At 35.7% G+C, this 23,117-nt stretch overlaps 1 protein-coding gene across 2 annotated transcripts in view; it reads right to left on the reverse strand.

Moving 5' to 3' along the window:
- RASA3 (RAS p21 protein activator 3) overlaps positions 1–21,999 on the reverse strand; it is a 286,768-nt gene extending 264,769 nt beyond the window's left edge. For both annotated transcript variants that reach the window (XM_051984259.1, XM_051984258.1), the window contains exon 1: positions 21,699–21,999. In XM_051984259.1, the coding sequence (XP_051840219.1) occupies positions 21,699–21,753 (55 nt within the window). In that variant the 5' untranslated portion in view covers positions 21,754–21,999. The remainder of the gene's footprint in view (positions 1–21,698) is intronic.
- Between the last annotated feature and the right edge of the window lie 1,118 nt (positions 22,000–23,117).

Genomic DNA, 23,117 nt, shown 5'->3' on the forward strand with positions numbered 1-23,117 from the left:
AGCTGTTTGGGGTTGTATTCTTCACCCCCGGTGTTTTTAGCTTCTCTGCTGGGCTGCTGACTTGCTGCCGGAGCAAAGTATCTAATCCTGTAGCAAAGCTCTCCCCGCAGAGACGGCTGCGATCACGCCCCACCCCCTCTCCGCTCTACTCGGCTCTGAGCTGCTATCTGTGCTCTCGCTGCAGCTGCTGCCCGCAGACTGCTTCCGATCTAATAACCGTCCCCACCCTCGCGCAAAAACAGACCTTTCTTGACGAGTCTCAAGGATGGTTTCTCTTGGTAAGTAATTGTATGTTTTTTTTTCAGTCGAGCATTAATTCAGAGGCATGAAATGAAATGGATAGTGAGAGAAAAACACGGAGGTTACACAGGAGTGTGCTTCCTCTCCGCCATCTTGGCCGGAAGTCCCTACATTAACTCTTAAAACAAGAAGTCATAGGAGCTTTTTGAGCAAAAGAGAAATGGAGTCTAACATGTGTTCTAAGAACTTCATATTAGCAGCAAAGGGAAATTAAATGAATTGTCAAGATCAAACAGGTAGTAAGTAGTATATCTGGGATTTGACTCCAGATTTTCTAATTCCACATCTACTGACTGATTCTTCTAGGACACCAAAGCTGCTTCTTCTATCAACAAGATGAAACATTTGTTGTTAATGTTATTGTTGAGTCATTTCAATCATGCCTGACTCTTTAAGACCCCATTTGGGGTTTTCTTGGCAAAGATACTGGAGTGATTTGCCATTTCCTTCTTTAGCTCATTTTATAGATGAGAAGGTGAAGTGACTTGTCCAGGTCACACAGCTTGTAAGTAACTGGGACCAGATTTGAACTCACGAGGATGTCTTCTTGACTCCAGCCTTCTTTCTCCACTGTTATCAGCTATCAGCTAGGTGTTCCAAATAATTATATACTATACTTAAAATATCAAGTGGTTTAAATATTGGCTTAAGAAAGGCATTATTAAGGAGGGTAACATTGCTACCATAAGATCATTTAAAATCAAAATGAAATAATTTTGTATAATGTATACCACTATAACTCTCCATTAGTATGAATAATAGAGAGATGAACAAATGTTTTTCAAGTAATAAAAACATTTTAATTTAATATAAGCAAGATTTTTATAAGCTAAAATGGAAATTTAATCTGCACTGAAAGATTTAGGTATAAGTCCTATAAAACATCTACAAAGCATAATAATTTCTAAGAAATTCAAACTCTTACTTGATTTGTTTGGGCTTTTAATAGTACAATTGAAAACAGTTTTACGTTTTTATATTGATTTATCTAACCTGTACATGTACATTGAATAATGTACATTTACAGACAAAAAGAAAGTACCACATAGCAAATTCCTTCCTGAATGCCTCTGTGTCTGTCTGGGTATCCATGTGAGCACATGTATAACGAAAAGATAGAAAGAAAAGAAACAGAAGTCATAGAAATTATAATGAATGATGATTTTTGAAAGAGAAAAAATGAAACATCTAATTTAGCTAAGCAGATAATCCACTTCTTCCTCTTTCCTATTTCTCCCTTTTCACCCCCATCTCTAGCCCTTTCAGCTGAACTTTTTTTTTCAGAATCTTAGAGATGTCTGACAAAGGAAAAAGAAAAAAATTCCTGAATTAAAACACAAAAAGCACTTCACAAAGCAAACATAAGTAAGATATCAATACAGTCAGCAAAACCAGAATGAAAACATTTTTTTCTTTCCTCTACTGCAAGATCATTTATTTTAACTTAGTACATGCAATAAACATGCACTTAAGAACAAACAGTGAGAAACAGCTCTGCAAATACTGGGCTGCAACACAGAATGAAGCAGGAAATGATGAACAAAGAAAGGAATTTCATAGATTCCAGATGTACCCTGGAACCAGCTGGGAAAATACAAGAAATCAAACTAACGTTTTGTAAAGGTTAGCCCACTGTGTTTTCTAGTGGAAGTTAAAGCATATTATGATTGCACGTAAGAAGTCAAAGTAATAAACAAACTATAAATCTCAGGAATAGCTAGATTTTTTTAAAGCATCATATTGGCCAAATTTCATCTTCCTCCCCCCACCCCTTCCAAACATAGAAAGACATCCCAAAATATTTTGAATTTAATAGACAGGGTGAATATTGACCAGCTAAGGGTCAATTACAGGGTCCATAAACTTCACTTACTTTCTGTAATATTTTTACCACAGAAACCAAATTCATCCAATGCCTGCCTCAGAATTAATAAACAAAATGGTATCTCTCAATCACAACTAAGATCTTTCAAGAATTGTTTCATTTAAAGAAATGCTTTCTTTTAAAATATCCTTAAATTTTCTGCTAAAATATCTTTTTAAAACTTTTTAATTCCTTTTAAAATATCTTTAAATATGCTTTTTTTGTTCTCCTAAGAAACTTGGATATACTGGAAAAGTGGTAAGAAAATAATGTATTAAACATTCAAGAAGAATAAAACTAAACAGTACACCACAAACTGAAGTTTTGGCTATACAAATTCAAAATAAGGAAAGAACCAACAATATACACTAAAAGATTAAAAACATTTAAGGGTCATTATATGTATGAAAAGGTCAAATCTGTCTTTATATCATAAAAATTATTATCATTATACCGTAGGCCTTATTTTACCTATATTTTCTTTATTTTATATTTGCCTACATATTATTACTTATGCTATATTACCTATATTATGCTTTATACCAGCACTTAATAGTTATCAAAACACTTTTATATAAGTTATCATATTTGATCAAATGATCAGCTTCTAAACTCATAAACTTTGTCCCCATTTTTCAGATGAGGAAACTGAACTTCAGAGAGAATAAAGCATTTGTCCAGAGTTACAAGACTAATGACCATGGGCATTCATTTCCTAATTCAATTAGGAAGAAAGAACAAGGGCATGAGAAATCAGAGCATAGAATGCAATAAGAATATAATTGAAACACTGAAATAATCATCCTCCTGTACCCAATTCTGGTCATCCTATATTAGAGGGGCTCTACCTCTACTAGCTCTACCGGTACAAAATATGAAAAATTATAATTGTAGCAGCTAGAATGTTTATAGTTTCCCTACCCTAAAATATGTCATATTAACAAGTCTTTGAAAAGCAACAAATGCAAAGAATCTAGCATATTTATAGTATTAAATTAAATTGTATATATATATAATATTATATAATTAATATATTATTATTATATTTATTAGTTATTATTAAATAATATATAAATGCTATAGAGAAATTCTATTAAAAAAACCTGAAACAAGCTTGAGACAATCTATCTGGTAGCACAACATAAGTTATATGATAATAGAGACTGATTTTGGTTTTATCTTAATATCCCCAGGACTTAGCAGAGTCCCCTGCATAAAGCAGATGCTTAATAAATACCTTTTGGATAGGATCTTCTGTCCCTCCTGAGAGTCATGAGACTATCCCTCATAAAAATGTTGTTGATGTCCATTAATACTACTCTGGTCAGTTTTCAGGAAAGAAAGGTAGGTGTAGATAAATGTGAATTTACTACTTTGAATAGATTCTTACTCTCAACAGTCATTCTCTAAGACTAATATCAAATCAATCAGTCAACAGGTACAGAAATACAGAAATAAAATAACAGCACTTCTATAACTCTTTAAGCATTGCAAAGTGCTTTATATACAATATTTCAATTGATGCTTTGGCCTCTTCCATGAAAATGGGAAATAATCAATCTCGTTCTAAACTACTATTGTACAAAATCCATACATATTATTTACTTGGTTCTAACTGGCAGATACAGCACCAGGTTTGGAGTCAGGAAGACCTGAGTTCAAATCCAGCCTCAAATACTTTATAACTATGTGACCCTGGGCACTTAATTTTTTACAAACTACTCCAGTATCTTTGTCAAGAAAACCCCAAATGGGGTCATAAAGAGTAAGATACAAATAAAATAACTGAATAAAAATAGGAATAGCTGATGGGCTGCCAATTTTTTTTCAAGTATGTATTGTGGGTGAGGTATGTACAGGAGTATGCTCACATCTGAATTAACTGTTAAATTTTTCAATGTAAGTAATTTTATTTTAGAAATTGGGAAATGCTAGATATCAGATTTTGATGTGTTGTTTTATTGATTATTTATATTGATGAAAGTGATAGAGAATATGTTAACCAAGCAGTTTAAATTAAAAGGGTATTTATTTCTTTTCTAGAGAGCTGGTTATTAAGCATTTATTAGAACACCCCTGGGTATGTATCTTATCTCTCAACCAAAATATTTCATGAAGGGACAGACAATACATTAGTCTTCTTTATAGCCTCCATAATTACCTAGCACAATCCCTTGCACATACTCCAGATTTACTAGTTGATTGAAAGAAAGGGAATATAATGAAAGAGCTAATTTTCTTTACTCTTAACCTTAGATACATAATAGGTACTTAATAAATGTTTGCTGATCAATCAATCAAAACTATTCCTCTTTCCAATTAAGGTGCTGGAATGGGATAGAAATTCTAACACAAGGATGCACTGGATTCTGCACTGTAATGTCATAGAGATCTAAAGCTGGCAGGGTTGATTGGCCAAATACTTTGCTGATATTTCTCCCTGAGCTCTGTGTTTGGAGATGGTGCAGCTGTCACGCTTGCTGCCTCTCCCTTTGGCATGCAACACAATGCTGCAGCTTCTGCAGCAGAGATGATGCCCAGTCTGTTCTGTAATTGACCATGGTACATACTGTTTTAGGCTCCATCCTTAGATCCTGAAAAATAACCAGTGTGCTCTCACTCTCTCTCCCTCTACTTGTCCCCCCCCCATCTCTTTCTTTCTTTCCCTTTCCCTCTTCTTCTCCCTCCCTCCCCTCTCTTTCTCCCATTCCCAATCATTCTTGGGACAAAATGGCTATTAAGTCCATATCACCTGAAAATTCAACATCGAGAAGGAAGAGTTAACTAAACATGGAAGCTCATGATACAGAGAAGCCAAAAAGGATTTGGCAGAGAAAGCCAAATTACTCTGCACTCAAAATCTGTCATATATTGTTACCTTCATCGGAAATCTGCCCTAGCAACAGATTTACCTGGCTTTTGACTAACCCAGAGTCTGACATCATTCAGCTCACTGCATCGCTCAGGCTGTACCATTTCTGCCAGAAACAGTTCAAGAATCCATACTAGATAAGCAAGTTTTACTGCAAAGGCTGCTCAAATGGCCCTGAATGACTAGGAATGATCAAAGATCATTCAGAGTCCCACAGAATCCTGGAAAATCAGGCCATTTGGACCACTCATCACAACTTTTCCAAGTGTTCAACTTCTTTAATAGGTCTTGAACTTAAAGACACCTTAAACAATGAAACAAATTGATTCTTATTTATTCTGAAGAAGTTTAACTAAAAGGATAATTTGATGCTGCCATTGCACCCTTGAGCAAATCACTTAGTCTCTGTGCCTTAGTTCCATAGCAGTAAAATAAAAGGACTGATTTATTTATAAGTTTCTAAATCCTGGGCTCCTATGGACCTCCTTAGGTCCTTCTCATCTAAGACATAAGATCCTAAAAACTATGAATTTTCCAATTCAGATATCATGGAAAGCTCCAAAGAAGTATCATTGGGCCTGTTTAAGTGTTGGCTAGTCAGAAGCCTTAGGCTTATTGTCTTCTATGGATGTGATCTTATTTAAATCCTTCAGTATCCCTACATCTCAATCTCCTCATCTTCATATGCTTGTGAGATCCTTTCTAGCTCAAAAGCTATGATGTTCCCATAATAGCCAAATAAGAAGACAAGGCCTTCTTCAATTTGATTCCATCCTAGAACTGCTGATTTACTTTATACCACTTTCTATTCACATATACTAACTAAAACGGATTCCTTTCCATTGTCTCATTCGTGTGCACTGTGTCTCTGCTCACATCATCCTCCATTTTCAAAATGGCACTCCCTTCTTCATCTGTTGAAGACCCCTACTTTCTTTAAGACCTAACTCAAGGGCTACTTATTCCATGATGCCATGTTTCAAGTACCCCAATTCATCCCTAGTGTTGAAGATGATCCATCCCTCCATAGATTCCTTATTACTTAGATCTCTCTTCTACAGTCAACACTCTTTCCTATCAGTTAGTTCACACATGTCTTTTCCCCATGATTAGATTATATGCATCTTAAGAAAGTGCCATCTACATCCAGAGAGAGACTGAACATGAATCAAAGCATAGTATTTTTCACCTTTTTTGATTATTTTTGCTTGCTTTTTTTTCTTTCTTGTGTTTTTTCTCTTTTGATCTGATTTTTCTTATACACCATGATGAATATGTATATATGTTTAGAAGAATTGTACATGGTTAACCTATATCGAATTGTTTGCTGTCTTGGGTGGGGAAGGAGAGGGAGAAAAATTGGAATACAAAGCTTTACAAAGATGAATGTTGAAGAGCATCTTGAGAGAAGGCTTCATGTCATATCTTTGTATCTCTTTCACTATCAGTTTAACATAAATACTAAATTGAATAATATAAATAATAAAATATTAATATCAATAAATTATAATGTGTAAATTGTGATAAAAATATTTTAATTCACATATAATAAATTAAATATTAAATTGAAAACATTGATAGCCAGGTGTAGGAGCTAAACTAATAACTAAAGCACAAGAAAATCTGAGAAATAATTATAGTGGAAAGAATATTGGATTTAGAGTCAAGAAGTACAGATTCAAAAACTACCTCTTACACGTATCAGATGTGACTATGGACAAGACAACAAAACCCCTCAGAATCAGTTTGGTCATTTCTAAAATGGATATAATATTCTTATTCCCTAACTCACAAGATTGTTCTGAGGAAAATGTTTCACAATTTCCAGATCGCCACTACAAATGAGTGTGATTATTTTTCTTAATCTTAGGAATTGTTAATGAATCACTATTTCAGAAGGAAATAGTGCTGAAGTAAGGGAGCATCAGAGTGGAGGAGTTCTTTTATATGAGAAAGAAAAATCCTCAAAACCCAGCTCAGGTTCCACCTCCTCCAGGAATCCTTTCTTGCCCTTCTTCATTGTTCTCTCCCTCCAATGCAATGGAAAGAATATGATTTCTAGAGTCAATGAACCTGGATTCAAATCCCACTTCTGAATTTTGGACACAGCAACAAACCTCTCTGAGTCTCAGATTTTTTACCTATAGAATAAAAGGGTTGAATTAGATGCCTTCTAGACACTGCTCTTTGTCTAGAACCCTAGGAACTTTTATAGCCCTCAATGTCTGTATATTCATTTTACCCTCATATTACCATTTAGCAGTTTCATAGCTAATTTTGTCTCAGAAACAGATTATAAGCTTGATGAAAGCAAAAACAAGATCTTTTTATAACACAATTCAGACAAGATGCTCAATAAATAGTTATAGAATTGAAAACTATCTTACAGACATTTAGAATAATGCTTGGGAGGGTTATTTATTTAAAATTTCTTTCATTTTTATTTTCATATAAAGTATTTCACTGGACTGAGGATTCAGAAGTAGAACCAACGCTTGCTACTTACAGTATTTTGAATATAACTATGGACTAGTTAGTGCTTCTGGTAAACCTCTACTTTTTCAACAGGGATCAATCAATCAACAAGCATTTAGTAAGCCCCTATTTTATGTGAGGAGCTGTATATGTATGGTGTTGGGGATAGAAAAGTAAAAATAAAACAATCTCTTTCCTCAAAAAGTTTATATTCTATCAGGACAGACCATATGTACAACACATACATATAAGTATATATAAAAAATTGTCAATATTTGTTGAAAGTATAAATTTTTGCAATCATTGTACTTGCAACCTCACAGGGTCATCATGTTAAAAAAATGCTTTGTAAATCATGAAGCTATATAGAAACTTTGAATGAATATTACCATCAATAAATGATTTGTACCAACATGATGTCTTATATATGACATGAATGTTCAAATAAATGACTTCGTTCACATTTATCCTAATTCAAGCTTTGCCAGAAACAAGTGAACCTATTACATAGTATGTATAGGACATTCATATATATATATATATATATATATATATATACACACACAAAATTTTACTTTTGAAAAAACTGTGATCATGTATTAAATGCTCTGTAATAAAGAAGATTATTTTACTTACTAAACTAAAAAATGCATTTGAACCTAACTCATTAGATGAAAAATTAAACTATATTTTAAAATGTAACAAAAAACCCACCATCAAAACTTTATTGAAGCAATAAGGGATGCCTAGACACCTAACACCTATTACCATGCAATTGAAGACAGTGAAACAACAGAAATACAGCATGCCCTAGTCCAGTTGAGCCTTATGTCTTGTATATGACATGAATGTTCAAGTAACTGACTTTGTTCACATTTATCTTACTTCAAGCTTTGCAGAGCTGAACACAGCTCATTATACAGACAGGCTTCAGGTTAGGTCATGTTCCTAAAAACAAGCACATATAGGGAAAAAAGTTCAATATGAAATAGTTATAGCTAGAAACAGAAGAAAGGTCTTCTCCTTCCTTCCTCCAAATCCTAACATCATAAGGAGTTTCCTCTGTGTTTTATGTGAATATGGGCATTGTACTAAACACAAAATGCCTCTTTACATTCCATGACACTGGAACATGAAGGAAGTCAAACGGCAAAGGCCAAAGAATATAAATTTCCTTCCTGAAATAGGTCCCACCATGAACCTAGAAAGGGGATTTATATATTCAAAACTATCACAAGCAGCAACTCCCTCCCTCACTTCTACCCTCTTGACCACTGTCTTTGATTATTAAAAGAAAGATGATTTTTTAGTGTGCCAAGGAGATGGTGTTTCAGTGGGTATCACTTCTAGCTAATATCCTCTGGATACCTTGATGGATCCCAGGGGATGTATCACAGGGTTGATAACTTGATAACTTTAAGGGAGACCTGCCAATAGAGCATGAAAAAAAATGGAGAAACCAAGGAGTAAGGGGAAAATTATTTAAGTATGAAGAATACATTAAAGAAAAATTTAAAACTTAGTAAATGTAGTACAAAGAAGAAAACAAGCTATATCACCTCTTCATTAAGTAGTTTCAATAGGGAATTAGGACTCATAAAACTTAGTTTCCATTCTCAGTAAAGTTACTGATTCATGGTTTAAACAGACAAAATTCATTTTTAAAAGGCAAACTTATTTCTTAATAACATGATAAAAAGACAAAACAGATACAATTGAACATATAAAACTAGAATAAGCATAAGACCAAGCAGTTTACCAATTATTAACTTGTGAAATGGATAGATTGCTGATGCCTTTAAGAATTGTTGAAGTGGGATGTGATAATCTTCATGTAGGCAGTCCTCTTTAGCCTAATATATTATACCACTAGCAAATCATATGTCATATCCACTAACAAAACCTGTTATGTTAATTTTAAAAAATACAAACCGTACCACTATATTCTCCTCAATATCAAGGCTTTTCTTTTATCAGTTCAAATCTGGCATTAGACACTTACTAGCTATGTGAACCTGGACAAGTCACTTAACCCTATTTGTCTCAATTTCCTCATCTGTAAAATGAGCTGGAGAAGGAAATGATAAACCACTCTATTATCTTTGACAAGAGAACTCCAAATGGGGTTATGAAGTCACACAAGACTGAAATGACTGAACAACAGCATGGTACCTTTTATAATCACAAAGACTTTATCATACATTATCTTGTTTAATTTTCACAATTAAGTACTAAGTGCATATACTGAACTAGAGAACTATTAATCACCATGCTAAACTAGATAACCATTGTCTTATCAATTACACTGACAACACCTTGTAAGAATCCTTGTTTCAGAGTTCTGGCCCATAACAACACATGACTGAAATGACTGAACAACAACAGTACTTTATAGTCACAAAGAGCTTTTCATAAATTATCTTGTTTAAATTTCACAACAGCTCCCTAGGAATGATAAAATAATTATTATCCCTATTTTGCAAAAGAGGAAACTGAGGTCATAGAAAGTAAATGACTTATCTCAAGGCCACTTAGCTAGTAAGTGGTGGAGTTTGAACTTGATATTGTCCAAGTCCCACAATTAAAAGAATATGTCTTTTGAATTGTTTTTGTAATAGTAATGTGGCTGGGCCATATATAATCTCTTGTCTCATTCCCCTAAACAATAACCAAGGAGACAAATGTTGGAGACAGTTGATGAGGAAAGAGAAGATTTCTCAGTAAAAAGTTAACTGGCCCCAGAGAGAAGATCAAAACTAATTAGCATCATAATGTAACCATTTGAAGGAAAAATAATACATCACACAAAAGTCTTCAGGAGTCTCAATGCAAAACAAGGACACAAATAAATTACTTTAGAGGGTCATAAGAAAGCATAGCATTGAAGAAGGTATGTTGAGTGTTCCAAATCACTATTGATCAGAGAAATGAAATTAAGACAACTCTGAGATACCACTATACACCTGTCAGAATGGCTAAGATGACAGGCAATATGATGAATGTTGAAGGGGATGTGGGAAAACTGGGACACTGATGCATTGTTGGTGGAGTTGTGAATGAATCCTACCATTCTGGAGAGCAATCTGGAATTATGCCCAAAAAGTTATCAAACTGTGCATACCCTTTGATCCAACAGTACTACTACTGGGCTTATATCCCAAAGAGATACTAAAGAAGGAAAAGGGACCTGTATGTGCCAAAATGTTTGTGGCAGCCCTCTTTGTAGTGGCTAGAAACTGGAAAATGAATGGATGCCCATCAATTGGAAAATGGTTGGGTAAATTATGGTATATGAATATTATGAAATATTATTGTTCTGTAAGAAATGACCAGGAGGATGAATACAGAGAGGCTTGGAGAGACTTAAATGAACTGATGCTAAGTGAAACCAGGAGATCATTATATACTTCAGCAATGATACTGTATGAGGATGTATTCTGATGGAATTCTTTAACAAAGAGAAGATCTAACTCAGTTCCAATTGATCAAAGATAGACAGAAGTAGCTACACCCAAAGAAAGAACACTGGGAAATGAAGGTAAACGGTTTGCATTTTTATTTTTCTTCCCGGGTTATTTTTACCTTATGAATCCAGTTCTTCCTGTGCAACAAGAGAGCTGCTCGGTTCTGCACACATATATTATATCTAGGATATACTGTGACATATTTAACAAGTATAGGACTGCTTGCCATCTGGGGGAGGGGGTGGAGGGAGGGAGGGGAGAAGTCGGAACAGAAGTGAGAAGTGAGTGCAAGGGATAATGTTGTAAAAAATTACCCAGGCATGGGTTCTGTCAATAAAAAGTTATAATTATTAAAAAAAAATGCTACATTGAGTACATATGATAAATATTCATGTTCTTACTCAAGCAAGTATGCTCACTTTTCCCAAAAGTAATTAAATTGAACTTTAATTCTAATAAGTGATTATTTCATATATGCTCTCTTGAAAAAATATAATTGTAATAAGTAATGCAGAATTTCAAGAAAACTAGTCACACTGCATTATAGATACTAAATGTGCTTACATGCAGGCATTAACAGGTACAATATTTTTGACCCTTTCAATAAGCAAAAAAAAAAAATTGTTATTTTCACTTTTTTTTTTTTTATCCCACAGTCATCTTGTTGATTTAGCACTTCCAGTAAGGACAAAATACACAGTCAAACAAAATGCTTCCCAGACATCTCAATGCCCTGGAGTGGGCCTTTCATCTGACCTCATAACCTTTGCTAGGAAGAGAATTCGCTTCCTCAGATTCCAGTCCCATAGTCCTAGCCATGTGGGATGGAAAAGGGGGAGATTATTCACATTTGTATAGTACATATTGAATGATTGATATTACTTGTATATATTTTAAGCTTTTATTTTATTTATTTATTTATCTTCCAATTGAGTAAATTGGCTATTCCTCTTCTTTTTTTTCCCCCTCAATTACAGGTGAAAACAATTTTAATAGGTATTGTTGGATAGTTTGTTTTGTTTTGTTTTGTTTTTCCTGGAGGCAATTGTGATTGAATAACTTGTCCAGGATCACATAGCTAGTAAATGTCTGAGGCCTTATTTGAACTCAGGTCCTCCTGATTCTAAGGCCACTGTCCCAACATTTGTTTTGTTTTCAATTTTGAATTTCAAATTCTCTCCATACCTTCTTCCCCTCCTCTCTCACTGAGAAGACAAGCAATTTAACATAGGTAATTCGTGTGCAGTCCTGTTATTCTGCTGATGAATCATTAGCTTTCTGTTTGGTACAGTGTTCTGAATTGGTCTCTGCCCTCAGTACATTATACGTCTACTATGTATAAGGCATTATGGTTGGGCCTTTAAGTATACAGAAAAAAAGGTAAAAAACCCTGCCTTCAAAGAGATTGCATCCTAAAGGAGATATTGAGGAAAGGGAATATAATTTACATGAATAAACAGCTATAATATGAGAAGGAAGAAAGTACTAACAACCAAGAGGATTTCTCCAACAAGGCAACACTTTGGAAGAAGCCAAGAATTCTAAGCACAAGACAAGATCTTCCAAGCATACGGGGCAGACCCTGAAAACACATGGAGGCAAAAAGTGGACAATGTTGCTGAAATATACAGTATATGAAAGAGGATACTATGAATCAAGTTTAGAATGGTCAATTGAAGTCAAACTATAGGCAACATTAGAAGCTAAGCTGATGAGTTTGGTCTTGCTTTGTTTTTTATGGTACAAGCCAGAAGAAATCACTTCTAGAGCAGGGGAATGATTTGTTCAGATGAGCTTTAATCAGATTTCTTTTCTGCAACTCTGTGAAGGATGAACTGGAAAAGAGGAAGACTGGAAGCAGGTTATTATTAAAGTTCAAGAAAGAGGTTATTCAAATATTAAAATGTCACTGTGTTGGGCCATTTAATTATACTAGGTCTTAGCTTTTCCATCTATAAAATGAGTGTTAATAGTAATACTTTAAATACTTAAAATATGCCAGGTGCCAAAATGGAGATAATTCCTTCCTTTAAGGAGGTCACATTATAAAAGGGAAAGATAGAACACCTAAGATAATTGGTGGCTAAGGAGGTTTATTCTGATTTGAAAACTCACAAGCAAGGTGAGAGGAGCCACAAGGATGAAGTCTTGTATATCACTTCTAGTTTCAATAGTAGCATTGAATTAACTGTGGTTCTAAAGCTGGAAGGGAGGGGAGAGGCTACTAGGAAAGGCAGGACAGAAAGTGAATCAAGGTTAGATAAAGATATGGGAAGCACTTACCAATGAGAATACATCAGCTTCATGAAATTCCAAGGTTGAATGGGGCAAATCTTCCAGAGTATGAGGACTAGTGAAAGATAAGGATATCCAAACTCACCAGTCCACAGTCTAGGTTTTGTAACCAGTTCCCAAAATAGTTATTACCCAAATGATCCTTATTTCTTAAAATGATAAACTTTAAAATCTAACTCAATCTTTTCTTCCTTCTTCCATTATTTTTCTCTCAACTCTTCCTCCCACCTTGCATCTTCCTTTCAAAGTTCCTGGATTCTCATTCCCTGAGTTATTGAAGACCACACATTATTGCGGCTGTGGAAAGTAAAGTATTTGGTGATAGAACACCTAGATTTCTAGCCATAGCATAGTTTGGGGCTAGAAACAGTGATACATTTCCTAAATTTTTTCCTACAGAACTATAACATTCTATGTGGTACAACTAGGAATTCCATGAACAAAAATCAAGGCTAGTAAATAGTTTTCCCTCTAAAATATTAAATATGGAATGTTGCATTGCAAAAATGCTGATTACATGATTTTTCAGGATGAAAAAAGACAATTTGTTTTTATGCCAACATTTCCATAATCCTCCTTTAAGTCCAGAATATATTTCATATCCCTAGGCCAGCATTTATGGAATTTCTTCACTACATTTAAGGCCCCCAAAACTTATTTGGAGAAATTATCTTTGGAATCAATGATGTAGACAGATGAGATTTCCAAGTGCCACATAAATAATTTGTTCATAACATTTAAAAATCCTAAATAAAATGACAGAACCTACCATTCTGTATATTTGTTTGTTTTCAGGCCAACACATCAATTTCACTCCTAATATGTCCTTTTCTCCTGTTTAAAATGTGTTATACAGCTTTTATGATTCCCTAAATACCTTCAGGAAGATGTAATTAACTTCACTTAGTTTCATCTTTTGTGGGTTTACAGACTCAAATGGCTCATTAGCATCAGAGAAGCAAATCAAAGCATTCTCTATGAAACTCTTCCCATTACATTCTCTTTGGAGTGATTATTGCCAACTGAAATCATTTCTAAACTTTGTTTTCTGATAAGGCTTTCCTTTGGTATCTTAAGAAAATTTCTATGGTTTGTAGGACTAGTTGTCAATTTTTTCATAAGCCCAAGATATTTTCTATTCTCCAAACTATCAAAAAGAAAAACAAAACAAAAGAGAATTAAAAAAAAAAAACTACTAGCCAGAGACAGAAATGCCACTTGGATGAATGAAGTAAAGATTAAAAATTATCCTACAATGAATTAGAAAATTGGTTAAAATAATGAGACTAAAACTACCCATGACTGCAATAAAGCAACTCTACATGATCCCCTTCTGATTTAAAGAATCATTCCCTGGTGTTAACAATCTTAATACTTCATATGTCTTGGCTACTATATCTGTTCCTACTGCTTCTAGGCTTGGCTTGTTTCTATACATTTCCTCTATTCCACTCCCCAAACCATGGATTAAAAATAGCTAATTATCTAGCTGCCCAGCCTTCTATTGAAGCAGTATCTAAACTATTTTTAACTCCAAGGCATTAACAAAAACTACCTAAAGTTCCTTGAAGACAATAATCTTATTCAATTAAGGTCTAATTAGGTCTAATAATTTGTCTAATATAGGTTCCATCTTCATGAACTTGTATGTGTCATACACCCTTACTTGTTGGCCAAGCAGATCTCACCTCCCTCAGGCTTCATAAGTCCCTGAACTGTTCAAAAATTGTAGATTGCTACTTACAGTTTAATCTCTGGGGTATAGATCCCAATTTACTATTCATTATTTTGACAGAACAGTTGCCTACTATGAGGGTAGACACTCACTCCATCAGTTGAGAATTAGTCAGATTTCACTTTTGATTAAACTGCATTTGAATGGATATTCCTGGACATAAAAGATCAAAATAAGACAGCACCTGAACCCAAAAAAAGTTTTTTTGAATAATTTGATTTGTGTCTATATTCCCTGCATGGAAAGAAGTAATCCATTTCTTTTAGATCAAAATGATAGTTAATGCCTTCTTTTCAAAGCATCTATTTTCATTTCACAGACAAGTAATGTATAAGATTATATATAGTGCCTAGGTTTCTTGCATGGTAATACACTTTTGGCCAGGGTAACACTCAACTATCTACTGAGTTGACAAATGGTTGTGGTCTTCATGTATTAGGGAAAATTCATACCTTTGATAGTGACCTGAATTCAAAATCCCAACATCTCTGGGCCTTAGTTGTCTTACTTTTAAAATGAAGGAATTGAATGGGCTTCATTGAATGACCAAATGATTTCTTCAAACTTGAAATGTATGAGCCAGTAAAATTATATATATTCTGAAGCATTAAAGTAGCTGATACACTGCACATTTAAAATTATAGAATTTGGGAAGAAAAAACCTTAGTGATTACATACAGTAGTCTAGTCTCATATCTAGTATGGTAATTTGCATTAAAAAAAAATTAGAAAGCAATGCCTTTGCAACTTTTTTCTTAACCATTTCATCAGTGTAGGGATTGTCCAAGAGAAACTTCTCTTACTAATGCAGATTTAGCACCTCCTTTACGACTTAAACAAATTTGCTAGAATTCAATGGACTTGTCTAGAACTACATATCCAATATGTGTCCAAGTCCCAAGTCTTCTTGACTCTGAGGCTATCCTCTCTAATCTCTCTGCTTTGTTGTATCACTCTGTTACAAGAATAAGAACTAAGAGAAAAAGACATAATATTGAATTTTAAAGCATTTTAAATAATTTATCTTAAATTCTGGTGCTTGAGGAAATGCAGATTTAGTAAGGGTGGCTACAGGAGGTAATAGATGGAGATTTGTGGGTACTGACAAAGTCAGTTAAAGGTTTGGGGTGCTCATGTTTATGATGTTTAATGGTACTTCACATTATATGGTTTTCCTTTATCTTGATAAATATATACACTACTCAACTGGGGGCAGAGTTACCAGCCTCAATAGGGGGTAAAGGGGGTTTTAAGGTTACAAATGAAATGAATGGAGAAATGATGGAGGAAGAATACTTCCTGAAATCACAGGAAGAGTTGAAGAAGTATAAAAGAGTTTAAATGGCAGGAGAGAGAGAAAGAAAAGAGCCAACTGTAGAGTTTACTAGACTATTTGAGAAGCAAAGGATTAAAAATTTGGAAGAAAAAAGAAAGTGAAGAAAATGAGACAATATACTTCAGTCAGCATCCACTGGAAACTTAAGGATCTAGAACTTGGGGAATGCCTATTCATATACCACAGAGCAAGTTTGTGACACAATATTATTTATGTTGCAAAACAGTTTGGATATCCTATTAAAATAATATTCTCTGATTATTATATATTAGGTGATTGATGTAATTTTTTAAAGTGTAGCTTAACTTGGAGATTTCTATCTTCAATCTTCTACATAAAAAGGCCAAAACTATGTCAAGAACCAGGCTAGGGTTGAGGACAGGATAAATATAACTATAAAAGTAAAGATGGGTGAGAGAGCAGATAAGTCCCAGGTTAGATGCTTTCAAATGAGAATTCCCTGTTCACTCTCCTTCCTCCCTTCAAAAACATCAGGAACAAAAAGTTCAAGTGCCAGGGTAGATGAAATAAAACAGAATAAGGAATCTTCAGGAATACTCTATAAAATGTAGGGATGTGACTTAGCAAGATCCAAATAAGATTGTACTATTTAAAGTAAAATAAAACACTTTACTGGATTACATATAGATTCATATTGGAGTCTTCATTCTGATGATGTAATATATAGGAACTTGAAGAGAGCTAGGAAATTTGATAGATAGAGCACTAGGTCTGAAGTCAGAAAGACCTGAGTTCAAATTTGGCTTCAGATATTTATTATCTGTGCAAGTCACTTAACTTGTGTTTGCTTTAAACCACTAAGAAGGAAATGGTAAATCACTCCAGTACCTTTGCCAAGAAAACTCCATAGACAGTACAGTTCATAAGGTCTACAAAGTGATTGAACAAAGTAAGTATAAAAATTTAGGTTAACAACTCAGGAGAGTTGTTTTTTTAAAAAGTCATAGTATAATACTTGCTTTTTTAAACATGAGAGCATAAATCTTTATATGTTAATATTTTAGTTATACATTTATTAGAACAAAACTATACTTTGAAGTACTAAATCCTTCAGCAAAGATTGGAAATAGAATATTAAAAAGGCAGTGGCTTATGAGAGCTGGGATCAAATTTATGTTGCCAAGAAGAAGCCTTTTCATTGTAGTTTTTCCACCCAATTGTCTTCCATAAGTCTTACTGCTGTTTCCTTTCAGGTTATAAAACACTGACTCATGGAAATGTCAGAACACACTTCCTCAAAGTAGCAATCTTATAGGAAGTGTTTGTTTAGTCTTACATGACACATTGTGAGTATTGTTGGGGTTAGTGTGGTTTTTTTTTATGTATAAGATACTGTTGCAAAAGATAATTTTCACTTGAGGTACAAAATGTGTAAGATTTTAAGCTTGTTGAAAATATATCAAAATAACAAATTGACACACAAAGGAGACTTAAGTAGCATTGTGTTTAATGAATGAAATTCCAGATTCTCCTCTATACATCCAAGGCAATGTTATTTGAGGGGGGAAAGTGGAAAGGACAAATGAAAAAGAAAGGAAAGAGTCTTTCCAATTCCAATTCATCCTCCTATTAAATCATCTCCACCTTACTGATTCAAGCATTTATGAAGCTCCTACCGTATGCCAGTCACTAAGAATATACAAAATGACAAACAAAATACTCCCTGCCCTTTCAAAGAACTTACATTCTATTGATAGAAAATGACATGCACATAAAAAATTAAATGCAACTATAAAATAGTCATTTCCTTGAGTGGAAGGGAAAGGAATCAAGATAGGCTTCCTTTAGGAAGTGGCACTCAAGCTGGACTTTGAAGAAAGATAAGGAGCCCAAAAGGCAGAGGGTAAGGATGCAAGTTCATTCTAAGCAGGGGAAGGGGGGAGGGGGGAAAGAGGGGAGAATAAACTGTACAAAGCTATGGAGACTAAATTCAACATTTATTTTAAATTTAACAGTTTAAAGAATCAAGGTTTCCCAATATATACCACTAGCAAAAAAAAAAAAAAAAAAAAGCCATTTCTAATACCTTCCTTTTCTCTAGTAGAAGGATTATCCATTTTTAAAGGGAAGTTTGAGCTTGAGAAACACAAAACCTTGAAAGTTATCCTTTGGTTAGAGAGATAACATAATTACAATCTACATTTTTTTTCATTTTTAAAGAAAGAAAGAAAAAACCTACAGATGAAGTAACTTATCCTAGATCATTCAACATACCCAATAACAAAGAAAGGATTACAATTCCAAGTACCAGTCATAATCTAAGCTATATTTTAGTCCAAACCACTTACCAATTAAAAAAAAAATGAAAAGGTATATATTTGCTAAAAATTCTCCCCCTTTTGTATTTCTCTCTGAGGCCACTTATTGACTTGTTTCCTATCTTCAAAACAACTAACAGTTGTGCAAGACAAGGCAAAAATACTGGCCATAAACAAAGAGGATTAAGGGAAACTGAACAAAAGCTCGGCACACCACCTGTCTAGTCATTGGATCAGTCCTTTACCTCCTGTTTGACTAACATGGCTTTCACCCATGCCACTGCACTGAAGCCTAAAGACATGTTTCAACATTTAAATAAAGCTAAACACCAAACAATAACATTAGTATGTTTTCTTCCAGGATTTCCAGCCACAAGCACTAATTCAGTACAAATGACCTCAAGCATTTCTCTGCTCAAAAGCAATATGATAATTGCCTTCTATGCACAGTCACTGATTGCCCCTGAATATAATGCTATATTCCCTGGCAATGCATTCACACACTTTATGTGAGTTTCAGTACCAAGGTAAAAGCCTATTTTGGAAAAAAACCAAAAAACAAAAAGAAAAAGTCAGGTTTTATTCTCAGAACTATATCTAGGGAGTTGGATGATTGGGCATTTCTGAATGGCTATTCATCTTCCTCATGCTATTATAGAATATTAGGATACCTTTCTGAAAGGTTCAAATAATACTCAATCTCCACTGTGGGATTAGAGACAGCAGATGCTCCAACAATCAGATTAATCCTCACCCTCACTCGGGTGTTTTGTTTGCTTGGTTAAAGTGGAAAGCAAATGGGAGGAAGGAAGGAAGAAGAAGGGATCAAATCAAATCACTTCTTCAATCCACATACCATTCAAACCAAGTTCCTCTATGTTAGTCATTACCAAATCATTGTCCAGAATTCTCTTCTATAAATGGCAGATGGTAAACTCAGGAACATGTCCAGTTCAACTGTTCTGCTTTCTTTATTGGCTGTGAGAATTTAGTCAATACCGAATAGTACAAAAGAAAAAATGAGCCAAGGAAAGGCATTCTTTTTGTCTAAAAACCCTGCTAGAATTCTTCCTTGAACAAACAATTGCTTACATTGAGACTGTAAGGGCATGAGTAAAAAGTAGTTAAAATTGAATGGATAAATCATATAATGAAATTCATTCATTAAACTGTAGTCACACCAAGTAATTCTCTCCATCCTTTAATTAGGAAATCATATATTTTTCTTACTGTCTCATTATATCTATTCACATCCTTGTAGAAATAAACTTGGATAGATAGATAAATGAATAACTGAATGAATACTGACCATGTTAAAGTATCATTGCTTTCTTACTTGGTAAGTCATATTAAGTGAATAACAAAAGATTTCTGAAGTATCCTTTGCTTCTAAATTTCTCAGTTTGTTAGGAAAGCTCAACCAAATAGGCAAGAGAATTCCCAATCACATGCAAGGCACTGACACATCCTCTCTCAACACTTTAGGCCAGCTATATCAGGATAGTGTCTAAACCGTGGTCCTTAAGCACAAATAAAACAAGACAGGAAACAACATGTTGATTAGAGTAGCTTGGATTCCACTACATCAAATACCAGCTAATACATAAATTAAGTAGCAGGATAGGATCCTCAATTCACAACAACAATTTTAAATAGGCACAGAATTCATTGTGAAAGCCAATTCGATGGATGGACAAAACCCTGAGCAATGCTGATGCTTTTACATAGCCTTCAAAAAGGCAGTTCTCTAGCCAAACATTTCCTCATCTGACCAACCTCCTGAAATTATGTATTTACCATCTTAAATGACTGTATCAATATGAGGTACCAAAGTTGTTCCGTAAAATATTTATACTTCATTCTCCTAAAGGGGAGAGGGGATGAAAAAACAAATAAAGATTCCACATACCACACAGGGTTCATCCACCTTAGGACACAAAAGCTCTTCCTCCTGAGCACCTCCTATTGAAACCTTTAATATTAGCAGTTCAATCGGTAGCAGCCAAAGCCCTGCCTGCTGTAGCAGCATTCTAAATAGCGACCCATTGAGAAAATTTGAAGCTTTTCTGTGTGACAGTAAGCAAGCTCCACAGCAAGGCTGCTGGCTTTGTGTCCTAGTCTAGGCGGCACGTCTCTCATTGAAACGATGCAAACAATCTTGACGTTTTTGCGTCTTCCGATTTAGTGTATAAACCACAATATTTTCTCTCACACCTCGGCCAGCTGGCTAACTAATAACCTTAATAACCATAACCTACCTAATGGATTCAACCGAGTCTTTCGTAGAAAGATGCTTAAAAACAGAAAACAATCATATCAGAGAAAAAATACCCTTTCACTTATGCAGAAAGCAATGCTGCTGGAAGATGAAAACTGGACCTCCTCATAAATATAATGAGACTTATAGACCAAAGAGCATCAGGGAAGAAAGTCCCTCGGAGCTGCAGCTGACACAGATGTGAAGGTTTCACTGCTATTATAACATATTAAGCTACACATACACTACAAGTCGGAATGAAAACTGTCATACCCTGCACCAAGTCATCTCTCCCCATGCCAAGGCAAATTCAAGCTTCCCCAGACACTGGTCGATGGACTCACGAAGCTGATTATCACTGTCCGTTTAAAAAAAAAAAAAAAGACTGAATATGAGTTTTCGTTTCTAGGGCCGTCCCAGCCAGATAGGGCTGTGTTTAGCTCCCAGAGAAGAAACCAAGCAAAGAAGAAGAGAGGGACCACGAATTCAGCCTTGCCCACTGCTGCCCTAACTGCAGCAACTTCGGGAGACATCTCAAATGCAACAGACGACTTCTTTTTGCCTCAGACAGAGTCTCTTTTCGTACTCCCTCTCCAAAGGATCCCAGCCTCCCCTCCGTCAACCCTTACCATCCGCAAAAGCGCAGGCTCTGCAAGGCAGCAGAGCTAGGGAATGAGAAAAGCCCAGGGAAACGAGGGATAGGGGCGGCAGCTTTGCGGAGGGTCGGGGAGACTGTAGTTCCCAACCTACGCAAGGTTTTGCGACCGACCTTTGTCAATTGCCCAGTTAGGGACTGCGAGAAAGAACGGCACCTTTCTTACCTATTTTAATCTTTACGCTTTGGAAGACGCGAAGACCCTCTTCCTCTACCGCCATACTGCCTGACCGTTCGCCTGCCTGCCCACTTGTCTGACGGCTCCAGCTGTCCTGGACTCTGCACCGAAATGCAGCCGCCGCTGCCGCCGCGGGAGAGCAGCCCAGGATTGGTCTGGCTGTACCGGGAGGGACAAGCAGCAGCAGCAGCAACAGAAGCAGCAACAGCAAGACCTAGGAAAAGGAGGAGGAGGAGCAGCAGTAACAGTAACAGCAGCAGCAGCAGCTAGCAGCCGGAGCGCGGCGCGCACTGCGCAGCCCCCGGTCTCCGGGCTCTTCATTCTGTTTCCGAAAGCCGATAGCAGCACCCAAACGCCAGCCCACGCTTTCTGCCCATTGGCCGAAGTCTCGGGGGCGGGGACTGGTTTGCTCCGCCTACTGACAGAATCGTGTTTTCCCATTGGTAGTATCTTCAAAAAGGCCCGAGGGCGGAGACAAACACCGAAAGATGGGTTAGGAAAGGACTAAACCCGGGATTGTCTGGGTTACCAAGAGCCTGGACCTAGGAGGCAAGGGGATGCGGTGAAGGTTTGTACTCCTCCTGGACTTGGAATGGGCCTTGGAAGGAAGTCAGGTAGGCTCAGGAGATAGCAAGGATGCTTTGCCGACCAATAGATACCTAGCTAGGGCTATCTGTGGCGGTGTGCGCAGTATTTAAGATGCCCTCAGTTAAAGTGAAATACCTGAAGAAGCAGATGAGACTAAAGGCCTCTTCTGCTCCTTCCCGCATCCTTGAGATTTTCTTTTATATAGCCAAATTAAATAGACGGTAGCAACTGACTCCCTTGCTCTGCTGCAAAATTCTCATGGGAACAACAACAACGGTTGGATGGAATGCTTTCCAGGAAAACCTACTGCAGTGTCCTCTCTTCTTTTGGGACTAGAATTTCCCATCCGTTAGCGAATTCTATCTGTTCACGCACTTATTTTTATCTCGCACCTGGTCAAAAAGTTCCTCCTTTCTCTCCAAACTTCAACAATGTAACGCATTTATCATTCTTTATTTAGGAGAAGCTGTGACATGGACCAGACAAACTAGGAAAATGAACATCTTGCAAGACTCAGCTTAGATGCCACCATATGCATAAAGCTAGATATTCCTACTCCTCTATTAACTCTCCCTCCCTTCTCATGTAGGTTATATTTGCACACTGTGTCTTCCATTATATACAGTTTATTTTTGCATACTCCTTTGTAAACTCCTTGAAAGACTATTTTTGTTTTCTCCACATACATTTAACAAAGCTTCTTGCATATTGTAGATGCCTAAAACTGCCATCTGAAACTGTAGAAGTTGACCGTCAAAGAAAGGAGCCAGCAAGGAAGCTCCTGGAGAATATCTTTGCCTGATTCTAAAGTGTTACCTC

Source organism: Antechinus flavipes, chromosome 3, assembly GCF_016432865.1.
Source record: "Antechinus flavipes isolate AdamAnt ecotype Samford, QLD, Australia chromosome 3, AdamAnt_v2, whole genome shotgun sequence".
NCBI lineage: Eukaryota > Metazoa > Chordata > Mammalia > Dasyuromorphia > Dasyuridae > Antechinus > Antechinus flavipes.